Source organism: Centroberyx affinis, unplaced genomic scaffold, assembly GCF_046629955.1.
Source record: "Centroberyx affinis isolate AG114_WGS23_722 - 3 ecotype Tasmania unplaced genomic scaffold, CSIRO-AGI_Caff_v1 ptg001336l_1, whole genome shotgun sequence".
In the NCBI taxonomy this organism is placed as follows: domain Eukaryota; kingdom Metazoa; phylum Chordata; class Actinopteri; order Beryciformes; family Berycidae; genus Centroberyx; species Centroberyx affinis.
The window spans coordinates 148,743-162,787 of NW_027279833.1; the positions used below are offsets into that span (position 1 = coordinate 148,743).

Below are 14,045 nucleotides of genomic sequence, written 5' to 3' on the forward strand. Positions count from 1 at the left end.
TCTACCAAGTTCTCTCTCACTGCATTTGGGTCCAGTTTCCTGAGTTTTCCCCACACGTGACAATGTGTGACTGCAGTGAGAAACGAAACCTAACCTGTACACAGGTTCACACTCTGTTCTTTACCTGGCAGCTGCTGAAGTGCTTTGCATCCTCTCGTCAATGATTACCCAACTTTTCCATTACCTTGCTCTAATCTTTGTTTGTTGTGTGTCAGCATCTCAGTTTATTACCTCATCGTGGGAACACCTCTTCTTCTGAAACATGAGCACAGTTAGGTTTCGCTTTCTGTAGATATAAATTGCTTGCTCACTGTTCTTCCCTGATAGATCGAGAGATACAGACACAGACACAGACATGGCCCCAATACTGGTGAGTCTTCTACTGCTGTTTTATCACTGTTTAGTTAGTGTAGAACTGACTACCACTCAGCTGATTGACTGAATTTATTTGATAATCTAATTTAAAAAGGACATCTTCAAAGTACATATCTATTGAAATTTTAATGTAATGGTTTGAATCCATTTACTGTTTTTAATCCATTTGTTTTAATCAATCTATTTTATGTAAAGCACTTTGAGGTGCATTCTATGTATGAATGGTGCTATTTAAATATCTAAAAATGATGAAGGATAACACAAAGCTCAAAAGCTTAATTCCATTGTACAACGTTTTCATGGATTATTCAGTAGGAATAAGGAAAATTGTGCTGTCATGTCACTGAGTTTGCAGTGTTCTGTGCTTCAGTGTGTTATCATGTTAAGTACTAAAATCAATATTAAAAAAAGGCACTTCACTCCTTTAAAATTTAAAGGTAACAGTCAGGTGCTTCAGTCTTATGTCACTGAGCATCTGCACTAAGGCACAGTGAAAATGACCGTAATGAAACAATTTATACAAAAGAAAAACATGAATTTGCACATTTTTAGATGCCCAGGACTAATTATCCATAAAATGCTCTATTTATTTAGTATCTTTAATGTTTCTTACATTATTAATCCTTGTGGGAAATTGGGTCGTTACACTAAAGTATAAGACAGAACAAATTGAAGATAATATAACAAATACAAATGTTGAACATAGATACAACATACTGCGTCTTTATCATGCAATATAAAACTCCTATTAGCTCGAAACAATTTACTATTTTGGATCCTGTCTGTACATGAAACTTCTCTGCTCCCATGAAAGTTTCATTTCCAAGTAAACTGTGTTCTGTTGCCCAATGTGTTATGATTCATGCCCTGATACATTGCATCACTCTTTATTGTTTTGGCATAATTCCATGAGGGAAGAAGGAGAGCTGTGTGGGTCATTGCACAACTCTTATTTATATATTCTTCAAGCAAAATGTATAGTCAATATTGTATAGGAAAAGTGAGCCAAAGGTGGCAGTAGACGGCTTTTATCAAAAGCGACAGTCTGTTCTTCCACCTACTTTTCATCTTTTAACCTTTAAATCCATATTGCCCTGTAGATGAGTCAACAGCAAAAAATGAGATAAAAGTATTCTTTCCCACATTTACATTTCTTAAGATGAACAACAGCATGTGAGTAATGGAACAGGCCTGAAGTCTTTCTTTTCACTGTGCTACAAAAAAGTTAAAGCTAACTGTCTTGATGCTTCTTGTACTTCCAGTTTGGTAAGGAGCCAAAGCCAGGCGACCTGATAGAGATCTTCCGGGGGCCGTATCAGCACTGGGCCGTCTACATCGGAGGCAATGAAGTCATTCACATGATCCCACCCAGTGAGTGAATTGCCGTATTTAATATATTTATTCTCGAAGACCGCCTTTAATCTTTCACCTTCCTTTAATTTCATATTGCTTTTTGGGGTTTGTTTATTTCCTTTTCCTGAGATCTTTGGGGCAGTGGGGTGATTAGAGATCATCGCCTATAGAGAGACCCCTACCTCCTCCAGAGGTCCTGCGTGTGTCACTTCCCTGTAACTATTTCCATATGGTGTTGAAATAAAATCAGACTGTTAATAAGAGTTTCAAAAAATGAAATCTATACTGAGTGTAAGAGTCACGGTCGGCGTCATTACATTTTCAACTCAGTCATTTCTTAATGTATCTGGACAATGCAATTCATCTGCGAGTGATGGAGCGCTCATTTTCAATTACTTCCTAATAGGCTGGAGAAAAGAGCCTCCTCAAAGTTTTTTACTGTTTAACTTGGGACCAAATTCCACTGTGTAAGAGAACTTTCTGCATTGACTGAAAATTAAATTAACCCAGACTTACTCTGAGTGTGTGATCATTCAGATACGGTGCACAATTCATAAATGATATCCATTTATGATACAATATTGAAATGATCAGGGCTACGCTTGCATTTTTGCAGCATTTTGCTGTTACTGAAACCAGCCTAGCACACAATGGGGAATTGTATTTTCTACTGACCTTTTTAACCAGGTTAAAATTTAGAAGAAAATTCTTTCCAATGCCAGCCAGGTAAAGGATGGTACTAAAATATAAGGCAGTTTCTTGGAGGAAGAGCGCTCTGGAGGCAGAAATAAGTTAAACCTCAGTGGGTGGAGCCAAAGAACCAACTTTTTTCAGAGTGCAAGTTAGCTAACTGGCAAACTTGAATGACAAAGAACTCTGACCAAATAAAAATATAAATGGCAATGACTTCTTCTGTTAATTCATGACAATGGCATCCATGATGAAGGTTAGCAGCTTACCTAGTATGGCTAGTTTGAACTTGAAGGCTAACCTAGATAACTTAGTATGGGTAGTCTGCATTTTGTCAGTTAGCAGAGCGCTAGGTTTCATAATAGCTTCCTGCACTCTTACCTCTTGCTATATTTTTTTTTGGCTCAGCCCATTGTGGTAAGCAACCAATAAGATTATTTCTGCCTCTGAGAAATATTTGTATGACTAACTCCAATCTGCAAAGAAGGTGGTGACTGATATCAAGGCTTACTTTGAATGATAACTTTCTCTTAATTTGTCCCCACCTCTCTCCCTCTTTCTCCCCTGTTTCTCTCTCTCTCTCTCTCTCCCCCTCTCCTCACACACCCAGGTGAGGACTCTCTTCTCAGACACCCAGGTGAGGAGTCAGATTTTTTCAGCAGCCTGGTCTCTGTGCTGGACAGCAGCAGGGCGCTGGTGCGGCGTCAGAAAGTCTCTGAGGTGGTCGGCCCCCACAGTTTCCGTATCAACAACCTGCTGGACGACGAGTGCGATCCTCGCCCGCCCCGCCTCATCGTGCGGGACGCCTGCAGGCTGGCGGGTCGGGACTTGCCCTACTGTGTCGCCACAAACAACTGTGAGCACTTTGTCACGGAGCTGCGATACGGCAAGGCAGAGTCTCGCCAGGTGGGTGTGCTGCAGCTGCTGATGCTGCGTTCATTCATACTGCTAATTCAAAGTCTGGTCCTGTGTGGGTCAATGGGTAAACGTCATTAAAGAGGTTTGATACTGCAGCTGTGTTGAAGGCACTAGTGATAACTTTGGGTGTGTTGTATGAAATATTGCTGAATATAGCAAAACACCTGAGAACTTGCATGTTGGAATTTACACTCAGAATATATTCACACACCTGTGTCCTAAATTTAATTCACAAAAGATTTACATATGTGCAAGTATATTTGAATCATGGATTAGAAGCTGCAAACTTGTAATATTTGCTCAAATCTATCTTTTTATTTTGAGTGCAAGTACAACTCAGTGATTACAACTTCTCAAATCTGTTGTTGCGACCTCTCAGATGCCGTCTTGCGTATCACAAATGCAGAATTCACATTCACTGTCACTTTTCCTACTAAAGTATGTTTTATCACATTTAAGTAGTTATAAGATACTCATATTGCATTTGGTTAGTTAAAAGTTGGCAGGCTTACTAGAGCGATACGTTCCATTCTCTTGGCGAGAACGTCTCATCACTTCAGACCTTTTACAAATCACTAGCTGCCACTGGAAGACTGCATACAAGTGATTCACCAATCAGCACATAATTTCAATACATAATACTAGTACATTTATTTTATTTAAATGCACTGTGGTGCCCAGCCCACATGGGCTTGCAAGACAAATCCATACATCCAGGTACAATTATGTATAACAAACTCTGGTATCATTCAAACAAGGAATGTTGCTGTTTTGCCCAGACTTTACAGATAAAGTGTGCCACATAGAATCCACTTTTTCTTAAACACTAAGTCTTTCATAATTTTCTAACCAAAAGAACTTGGCAGAAATAAGTCATTAGCTGTAAACCCCACTGCTCAGCTCATCACATAAAGGTTAATAGAATATAATAGCAGTAGCATGTCTTTGTTGAAATCCCTTTATCCTTCAAAGTGTCTGCACCTGGAGACTGGTTGAATTTAGAAAATATACATCTCATTCATTTTAACAATAAATAAATCTAACAGTCTATTATGGTTGATAAGAAGCAGATGTGGTGTTGAATAAATTGTGATTACCAGTGTTTACGAGAACAGAGGATGATTACCAAGCTGATTCGCTATTTTCAGACAAGGCTGTTGAACCAAGACACTTAGCACATCTGTCACCTTCACTATGTTGTTTCTACACAAAATTAACAATAATCCAGAAGAAGCCATTTCACAGCAATGAACAACAAATGCATGGTACTACAGAGGATGCCAGAATTGCGCTAGTTTCAATTTTTCACTACATGAAATTTGATAAGCTATATTAGGTTAATGTTTATTTTGTTATGTACATTTTTGAGTCTGTGGTTGCAGGATGGCGCCCCCTGCTGAATCACTGTCATCCCACTGCAGCCTTTGTTTACATAGTGATTTACTGGATTGAAGAGATTTTTTTTTCACTTTGCAACTTGTCATCTGAGGTTGTCATACACTGTGGCAGGACAGAACTAACAATAGGTGGCAGCGATACATGAGGTTTTTTTTTTTTTTTTTTATATGTATGCTAAGGCAGTAAAATAGTTTGGTTTTTACATATGCAGTGACTTTTAATTTGCGTTATGGACTATAAAACTTCACAAAAGCTCATTTTTCACCTACAAGTGAAACTCTTCCAGAATGTATGTGAATATAATCAAAATGTAGATAATTTCAGGAATGTACCTTTTTAACCTTAAATTAATCTGTGTGTTGCAGGTTCGTGCGGCGGGGGTCGTGATGGCCGGGGCTGCAGTTGCAGCGTTGGGGGCCGTCCTGTTCGCCTCCCTGCTCAAAGACGACAGTAAAGAGAGTAAAAGGAGGAGACGGTATCAGTGACGGCAGAGAGAGACGGCACGACGAGAGGAGGAGGACTCGTTCGCATGCGGCACTGTTTGAGTCGGTTCACATTACCTGGGTGCAGGTGGCAGACTGAGGGACACTTTTCTTGAGACAGTTTGATTTCTTGCACAACTTGAAGTTTCTGAATAATTTATTGTTTGTAAATGATGTAATGTAATTGTTTTAAAAAATATGTGTAAAAAAAACATTATTTTCCATGGCTGTAATAAAGACAAAAAACAAACCAAAAAAAACACTGTTGCCTGGTCAATTAAGAAACACACTGACAGAATTAATTTATTGTCATTATCATATTCTTTTGTGTAGGCACTGATGGCCTGAGTTTAACCTAGAAGCCACAAACATTTACTTTTACAAGCAGCACGACAGTATTAAGTAGTACTACAGGACCACACTGCTAAAGTATTGCAGTACTACATCACCTGTTTACTTTACATTCATTTTCTCACAACACAGCTGGGAAAAGTAAATACAATGGAAATTCATCATCTGGCCTTATTGCTCAGCCTGGCCCCCCAAAAAATATAGTTTAATCTACAGCACTATTTCCATATCATAAAATATAAATTCTTACACAGCAACAGCTACTGGAACTGATCCTGGAATGGGCCCAGAAGCAAATCTGGGTTTCACAACCAAAATCAGGTTGCAGGAAACACACTGTTGCGCTACAATATATATATATATATATACAGTAGTATACTGCAAAAGTACTACAACTTGCTAGCAGCAGTAGAAAGCCAATCATATTAACCCTGCAGCTGCAGACCGGGATGTTTACATTACATTTTTGTTTATATTTTCCGCATTTAGATGAAAAGTAGAATAATCAGCAACATTACATGCAGCCAAAAGCAGGGAGTCCCAGACATACAGTACATGCAACAGATATTCCCATCATGCATGACGGAGAAGCTCTATAGGTGGAGAAATACGAGCTGGAAAGGCTGCACATGCTCACACAGCCAGCGCAGGGGAACAGGAGAAGAGCAGGAGAAGTGATGTTTTTCTTGCAGCCTAGTTATGGGCTTAAAGGGTGTTTATCCCCCACGACTCTGTGCCAGCATTGTGCTGCATCACAGTCTACCAGTGTTCACATGCAGACCCCCGCTGCAGCCAAGGCAGGTGGGGCAGAGGGGCTTCACACAGGACCATGTGATCTACATGCCATGTGTGTGTATAGTGTGTGTGTGTGCGTGTGCGTGTGTGTGTGAGTGTACTGACAGCTGATTGAACTACGGCCATGATGTGTATGCATGTGCGTGTCTGTGTGTGCCTGTGTTTGTGTGTGTGTGTGTGGACTGACAGCTGAGTGAAGGATCACTATAACCCCTCCCACACACACACACACACACACACACACACACACTCAGAGGCCCTTCCTACCCCAGCTGGATCCCCATGGAGGATCAGGCAGGCCTACACTGCAAAAAATGTCCATCTTTCAAATCCAGTTTTCAAATCTTATTTTACACAAAACGAAACAACAAAATCTTCAAATGGATTTATTTCACATCACTTGTTTTCATTATAAAACAATTTCTTCAATCAAGTGACAAGTGGAGTGATCTTGAATTCCTGAACTGAGATCAACTACATGGGAAAGAAGTGAAAATGTCCCCACTGGCAGTTTTTTTTAAGTTTTGAAGTTTTAAAGACAAACACCAAAAACAGTTTTTAAATACTGAATACAAGATTAAACCACCTGATAAGCTGGGTGTTTTTTTGCAGTGTGGGAGCAGGCTCGGGGCCCGGGGCCAGGCCAGTAAAGCTGCTAGCAGGTGGGGGCAGCTGGGCTCGCCCGGTCCCCAGAACCAGCACAGCACCCCACATTGTTCCTGAGGTCACCGCCTGAGAGCTCCATGAAATCCAGGGTGGGCTGCGGAGGCTCGGGCCGTGGGACCGGCTCCAGAAATAATAAAACCACATACTCTTTAAGTTTTGGGAGCCGAAGAGGACGGCTTATCGTGGCTGATCATTAGGCTCAGGATCAGAATCGCATTAATCGCCATGAATAATAAACGTACAGGAATTTGACTTAGTGGCATTGGTGGAGGGATGTATTGACAATTTACAGGGTTTCACATTACATACTGATACATATGGCATTAGGACAACAGGACCTCACATGCAAATGTTGATTGGATATGCATTTCTATACAATAAAGATATTTTCTGGGAAAGCAATTCACTTGTCTCACCTCCTTCTTAAACAAAAAGAATTCAGAATTGAATTGACTCTTCCCAAATTTCCTCTTGTTCACTTTGCTGCTTAATTCCACTGACACATATATATATAAGAAATAGATTGAGCTTCTGTTTTAGTTCCTAAAGCGCAGCCTGAAGCCGGTTTTCGTCACTGCCTCCATGGCCTGGTCCTGCCACGTCGGCGGTGCCAAACAGCAGTAATGTCCTGACATGAGAGTCGATCCTGGCTTAGCTGGCTTGGCACAAGATTGACAGCGTGGCAGTGAATTATGGGCTTCTGCCTGATTTTGAAGCATTAAACTATTAAGACAATGAAATATAAACCCGCAAATCAGATCCAATATACATATCCAATTAATCTAATCTATACTTTAACCAGGCTTAGACTTCCATTAGTGTTTGTTGGGTCTGCTTCATTATAACTTGGCTTCAAAGACACGTTCACCTCCTGGCTGCTTGCTTGAAGTCGTAATCCGCGAGATTCTTGTTTTTTGTTTTATTTTGTCTCCATCTTTGTTGCTCAGCACTCATCACTGTGGTGTTTCTGCACTGCCCTTCCCAGAGATCACCTGTCAATCAAACAGTGTGGGCGGAGCTTGGATTCTTCTCTTTATTCCAAACAAACTGTAAGTATAAAACACATCACTTCCTGTACGCCAAATTATTTTTCCCAGGAAAGAGCTACCAGACACCGGCTGTTTAGAACTGCAAATGGAAAAGCTTTCATGAACTGGATATAGGTTACATTTAAATTTAAATCACTATATTTATATCAAACAGTGATAGAGAGTAGCAAAATGGACATTTATTTATATGAAAATGTCACAGATTGTTACTGTAAAACCTTGGGAGAATTGCAAAGTTGATATTTGTTTCCTTCCCTGATTAACTACATGACAAATGAGCTCAGAGACGCTTTTCTTCCAAACCCGCTCACTGTTGTCGCACATCGTTCCCAAGTAGAGTATAGAACAGATAATGAATTTTGCCGTTGGGTCAGAGTTCCTATACTGGACTTGCTATTGTGAGTTTCTCTTGTGAACTGGGCTTAGAGGCAGCGTTGGACCGATGTGAATTACAGCAGCCAGTAAAAGACCAGAGCAGCCTGTGGTAAAAGTAACGTGAAAGCCAGCCATAAAAGCCGAAAACCAACTACCTTTGGTGTCTGTGTCACTGCAGGATATATAGCTTCCCTCTGAGCGCCCCGTCACTGCTAACTTCTCACAGTCAAGTTCCCAAAGGGAGACAGAGCGGGGGGGGGGGGGGGGTGAGGGGGTGCCGGGCCGGGCCAGGGGTGCTGTTAAACCCCCAGATTTCTTCCATTTGGTACAAAGATGTCATTGAGCCTTGTCTTTGCACCTGCTCGAGCCGTGGAGGAGATGGCAGAGGCTCTTCCTGTGTGTCGGGGGAACAACGGTCCGCCACCTAAAAAAAAAAAAAAAAAAAAAAAAAACAGCGAACGGCTGCCATGCTGGTCCAGATAAGTCAACAAATGAGGGCCAGTGAAACTTGTTCGTCCTGTGTGGGGCTTTTTGTGAGAGGTTGTGTAGAGAGAGAGAGAGAGGAGAGAGAGAGAGAGGAGAGGGAGAGAGGAGGGAGAGAGAGGGAGGGGGGTTGGGGGGGGGCTTGGGGTAACTAGGACCACATAAAGAGGAGAGCCAGGCGGACGCGGTTTGGAGATGGGAGGCAGTGGCATGGCGGGTTGGACCACCCTAAATGTAAGGCTTTTTCTGGGCGCCGATGCCCGTTCAGGTGGCAGCGGTTGAAGCAGCCACCTCACCCCTCCACCCTCCACCCTCCACCCCCCCCCCCCCTCCCCCTCCATCCCTCCTCCCTGCACGGCTCACAATGGGGAAACTGTTTCAGCGGGACGAGGGGTCTGCCTCCAAGGCCGCTGACAGAGAGAGATTAGAATAACAATGGCCTGTGTTAATGATGTTTGCGCCGTTAAAGACACAAAGTCGTTACTAAAAAAGCCATTAGGCCTTGAAGTCAAAGAGAATGAAAGGGGTTTTTTTAGACGCTGATTACTCAAAGGGAATTCTAAGCAGGACAATGATCAGCACACACAACACCAGTGGCTCAATGTCCCATTTGTGGCAGGTTCTCAGTATTTATAATGCGTTTATAACTACTTTTTAGCTTATGAGATAGAGGCTTGTTTCATGAATTAGTTGCAGTTCCTCTCAGGCTTTCACCCAACCTCTTCACTCAGTTCCACTCATCATTTGGAGGCAGCAGGCAGAGCGGAGTTGGAGCTGGCAGACGGGGGCACAGCTAAGGGAGAAAAACACGCTTTGAAGAAGACCGAGCTCGCAAAGCTGTATTTTAAAGTTGGATGGCACATCAGAGACATGAGTAGCTACAGTTCTGCCTCTTTAAGGGATATATGCTCATATTCGGGCAACCAAAAAGCGCATTCTCTTTTAACCCCACCAGAGTGAGACCAAACATTCACCACAATGCTCCGAGGCCTAATTATCCTCTGGATCACAAACAGAGGGCTGCTTCAGAGGAGCAGAGACAAGCTAGGATGCATATATCTGAAAATGATGGAATGTGACATGTCTTCAGCCATTACATTTACATTTACATTATAGGCTGACAATATCACTTAGAGCAACTTACAGTGAGTGCAACAGTACAATAAGTCCTTAGAGTGTACGTATATATTACATAAGTGCTAGGAAAATAATTAAAAACAAGGTCGAAACCAATGCATTTATCCTTTGAGTCATAAATACATACCGCATTTATAGTTCTGGTTTCACACTCGTATCTAAAGCTTTAATCTACAACGTGTGCAACAGTAGAATAAGCTTCATTTCCGTGATCACCAACATTACAGGTAGTCAACAGCAACGACTGCAAGGGTCAAAGCCGCATCACCCAGACAACAGAAGCAATACATATTTCTGTATCCTTCAAATATCCATTTATAACAGAGAAGTGCTAGGTGGAGAAATAAGAGCCAGGCTGAAAAGGCAACGTGCCCCAAGGCCTAATCATCCGACATTGTTGGCCTTAGGATAACAACTGCCTGACACATTTTGACGGCTCGTTCGAGGAGTAAATAAAATTATTCACGTCTCTGAAAATGGTGGAATGTGGCATCATCAGTCATTACATTTACATTTTAGATATTTAGCTGGCACTCGTATCCAGTGGAATAAGCTTCAATTTCTAGGCTGCCAACGATACAAGCAACCAATACTAAGCAGCGCAAGGGTCAAACCAGACAATAGATGCAACAAATACTCCCGTCTCCTTCAAATATTTATGTTTAAATTCCTAGATCTCCACCATTACACTAAATCAACATTTCAAGCAAATAATAGCGAGGAGTGCCGGAGTCAGCGCCGCAGCATCCAGACAATAGATGCAACAAATATTCCAGAGTTCAAATTGCCGGGGTGAAGAAATGTGAGCCGGGCAGAAAAAAGGGGTTTTGTTACAGAATATATACAGAGAAAGCAAAATTAGGATGCCTATTTCTGAAAATGATGAAGTGTGACATGTGCTCAGCCCTCATCTAAATGCACACAGTCTCCCTCCCACACAGGCCTGGAGAGGTGACTGGGGATAGAGGAACTGAGGAAATGCCTGTGGCCGAGCCTCTTATTTTTCCATGGCAGCGTTATAAACATATAGAGCAATAACATCTCCTGTACCCTCTCTGCCCACAGAACTGTGGCTGGCCTCTCAAAAGCAGCACTATATTATTACCGACTCAGTAGCGCCTGCTATGAATGCTCTCTGTGTGTGTGTGTGTATATGCTTATGTGTGTGAGCGGGATGGCGTGCATGTATGTGAGGTGTGTGTGCTTATCTGTCATGTGGTTGTGTGTGTGTGTGTGTGGCGTGTGTGCGTGCATGAGTGTGTGTGTGTGTGTGTGTGTTCGCTCTTTAAGTGTATGCGCACACAAGCATGCAACATATAATAAGTGCAAATGTTTATTTCCAAAGGCTTCCTGTGTAAATTATCCAGGTTAGCCAAACACAAGTAAATTCACTGAGCCTGATGCGTGGGCGTAAATATGTCACAGAAATAGACTGAAGGTAAATGGCGTAGATTGTGCGTCTGCTGAATGGGCCCGACTGTCTCTGGAACAAGAATAAATAGGTCTTTGCATCCACAAATTTGCAGCTCGACCGCCCCCAAACCGATACTGTTAATGCAATGAGATGTGACAAGCTTATATACCTGTTTGTGTATGGAGTTTATTGACAAAATGCTCTATATCCATTTTGTGGGGGGGAAAAAATCATTCCCTCAATTTCATCATTCAATATTTGTATAATTTAGCGCATCTAGTTCCTAAGAGTGTGGGTGTTTTGTCAATTAAAGTCCTGAGGTTATCTATAATCTTTTGAAAAATACCATGATTTGATTTAATTCTGAGCTTTCAATCATGTTGTAACAGCAGCTGTCACTTTTTCACATGGCGGACTTTTCATTTTGGGACTTTACTCCTCATATGATGAAAAGGTTTTCCAGGTAACACACAGACCAGCTCAGTCGGTCTGCTCCTGCTTCAGTCTGGAAACTCGCTACCAGTCTTTCTTTATATGTTTTGGTCTGACAAAGTGACTTATAATATCCTCTTATGTAAAAGTTGACATGGCAAACATCATGACAGGCTCACAAAAATACAAAAACAAAGCAAGCTAAAATGAGTTGTTTGGATGAGATCTTTGAGTCAGGCAAGTGTGTGCTAGCATGTTTTTTTCCTGTTTTGGCATTTTTAGGCCTGTGCCTGTGTATAATGATATGTTCTGAATAATCTCACCATACTGGACCATCCCTCATGTGTTCTTGCCCTCATTGTGCATCTTTTTAAAGGTTTTAGCGCTTACTTTGAACAGTAAGGCATTTTCCAGGTAACACACTGGCCAGCTGCATCACACTCTTCCTGGAAATGATCCTCGCTAGTCTCTCTTTATGAATGTTGGCATTGTATGAAAGTACTTATCTTACCGTTTTACATTCTGTTGACAGCGGAAACAGCCGAACACATGACTAACATCTTGACAGGCTAACAAAAATACACAACAAAGCGATCTAAAATTATGTTGTTTGGGTGGGATCTTTGAGTCGGGGACATGGTGTCCTACCATGCTAGCATGTTGTTTTCCTGTCTTTGCCTCCCTGTGTATAATCATATGTTCTCAATTTATATCCACATAGTCCCAACATACTATCCATCAACTATTTATAATGTGTTCTTTGTGGTTTGAACAGGCTTGTTTTTGTCTGTTGTGAACATTTTCCAGGTACCGGCTAAATCGTGCTCTTCCTACGTCAGTCTGGAAACGATACCAGTCACTCTTTATGCGTGTTGGCAATACACAGTTACTTATCGTACCATTTTACATTGTGTTGACAGGAGAGACAGTGGAATATGTAAAAGTAGACATGGCCTCGTGAGAAGCTAACAAAATACACAACAAAGCGATCTAAAATTATGTTGTTGGAGTCGGGGACATGGTGAACTGCTAGCATGTTTTTCTCCTGTTTTGGCCTCTCTGTATATAATCATATGCCCTCAATTTATGTCCAAATAGTGTCAAGATACCAGCCCTCAACTATTTATCATGTGTTTTACTTCTTGCATGTTCTTTTAAAGGTTTTAGCTCTAAAAATGCTTTGAGCAGTCGTGCTTTTGTTGTGCAGATGCAACAGTAAAGGCAGAGCAGAGCCGTGTGAAGCTGAAGCAGAGTTCACAGTCTCTGCTTCTCTTTTCTCCATCGCATCCCGCCTCCCGCTAACGCTCTTATAAATACTCCCAAGGCAACGTCGTCCCATTAAGGTTTTAAGATATCCTTGGGCTCTCTTTCCTTCCAGTCTCATGTCACATACACACCCAGACACACACACACACACGCAAACACGCACACACACACACCTTGAACGCCCTAGATCTCTGAGTCAAGGTAATGAAGAGCGATGTGTCTGACAGCCGGTGTGAGACGGGATGCCGGGATGCGAGTCATGCTGGGCACAGGCGAGGCCAACTAATGATCCGCCCTCTGTTGTTGGGAGATAAATAATTGATACCTTTCTTGTTCATTTCCTTTGTATTTCGTGCTAGATAGGAGTTGAAAATCTACTGCGTTTTCAGGAATGACAGCCTCAGCCACATAAATTGCCATCAAACGACGATCAACTGTTGATCAAATGTTCCAAAAGGCGTTCATACAAACCCTGCCCACCCTGCTTTTTGATCTTTTCTGTTTTATCCTTGATTTAACGAGCAAAGGCAAGAATCATAATTCATAAACTCAAACTATCTCCTCAAAAAAATATATTCTCTTTAAAAGTGGTCTGCCGATACGGGCTTCAAAAGTCAGAAAGCCATCCCTTTTCCGCAATCTCAGATTCACATACATACATTTCAGTTTGTGAAACACTTTTGGCGACGCATGATGAGCCCGAGGATTATTGTCATAGCCAACCCCGATATTATAGAATTACAGTCAGACAGAGCGACTCCTGGGGCTGCGCGGACAATTACTCTGCGGCCTGGATCTCAGTGGAAAAGCTGCATTAGAGAGAAACCTCAGTCTATCAGATTCTGAAAAAAAGGGGGAAGT

General features: G+C 41.8%; 1 protein-coding gene across 2 annotated transcripts; it reads left to right on the forward strand.

Annotated features, from left to right (window-relative positions):
• The first annotated feature begins 299 nt into the window (after positions 1–299).
• On the forward strand, positions 300–5,450 carry LOC139649373 (phospholipase A and acyltransferase 4-like). 2 transcript variants are annotated; one of them, XM_071525756.1, is made up of 4 exons: positions 300–370; positions 1,638–1,746; positions 3,029–3,324; positions 5,100–5,450. In XM_071525756.1, exons 1-4 carry the CDS (start codon positions 356–358, stop codon positions 5,217–5,219), a joined length of 540 nt encoding a protein of 179 aa, XP_071381857.1. In that variant the 5' UTR covers positions 300–355; the 3' UTR covers positions 5,220–5,450. The 2 variants fall into 2 exon arrangements, with proteins under 2 accessions (XP_071381857.1, XP_071381858.1); XM_071525757.1 differs by having other exon boundaries at positions 3,056–3,324.
• The last annotated feature ends 8,595 nt before the right edge of the window (positions 5,451–14,045 follow it).

Bases quoted from the DNA above. Each gene is read 5' to 3' on its own strand.
- LOC139649373 (XM_071525756.1), top strand. The intron at 1,747-3,028 runs GTGAGTGAATTG...TCACACACCCAG, and splicing joins CATTCACATGATCCCACCCA to GTGAGGACTCTCTTCTCAGA. The intron at 3,325-5,099 runs GTGGGTGTGCTG...TGTGTGTTGCAG, and splicing joins GCAAGGCAGAGTCTCGCCAG to GTTCGTGCGGCGGGGGTCGT.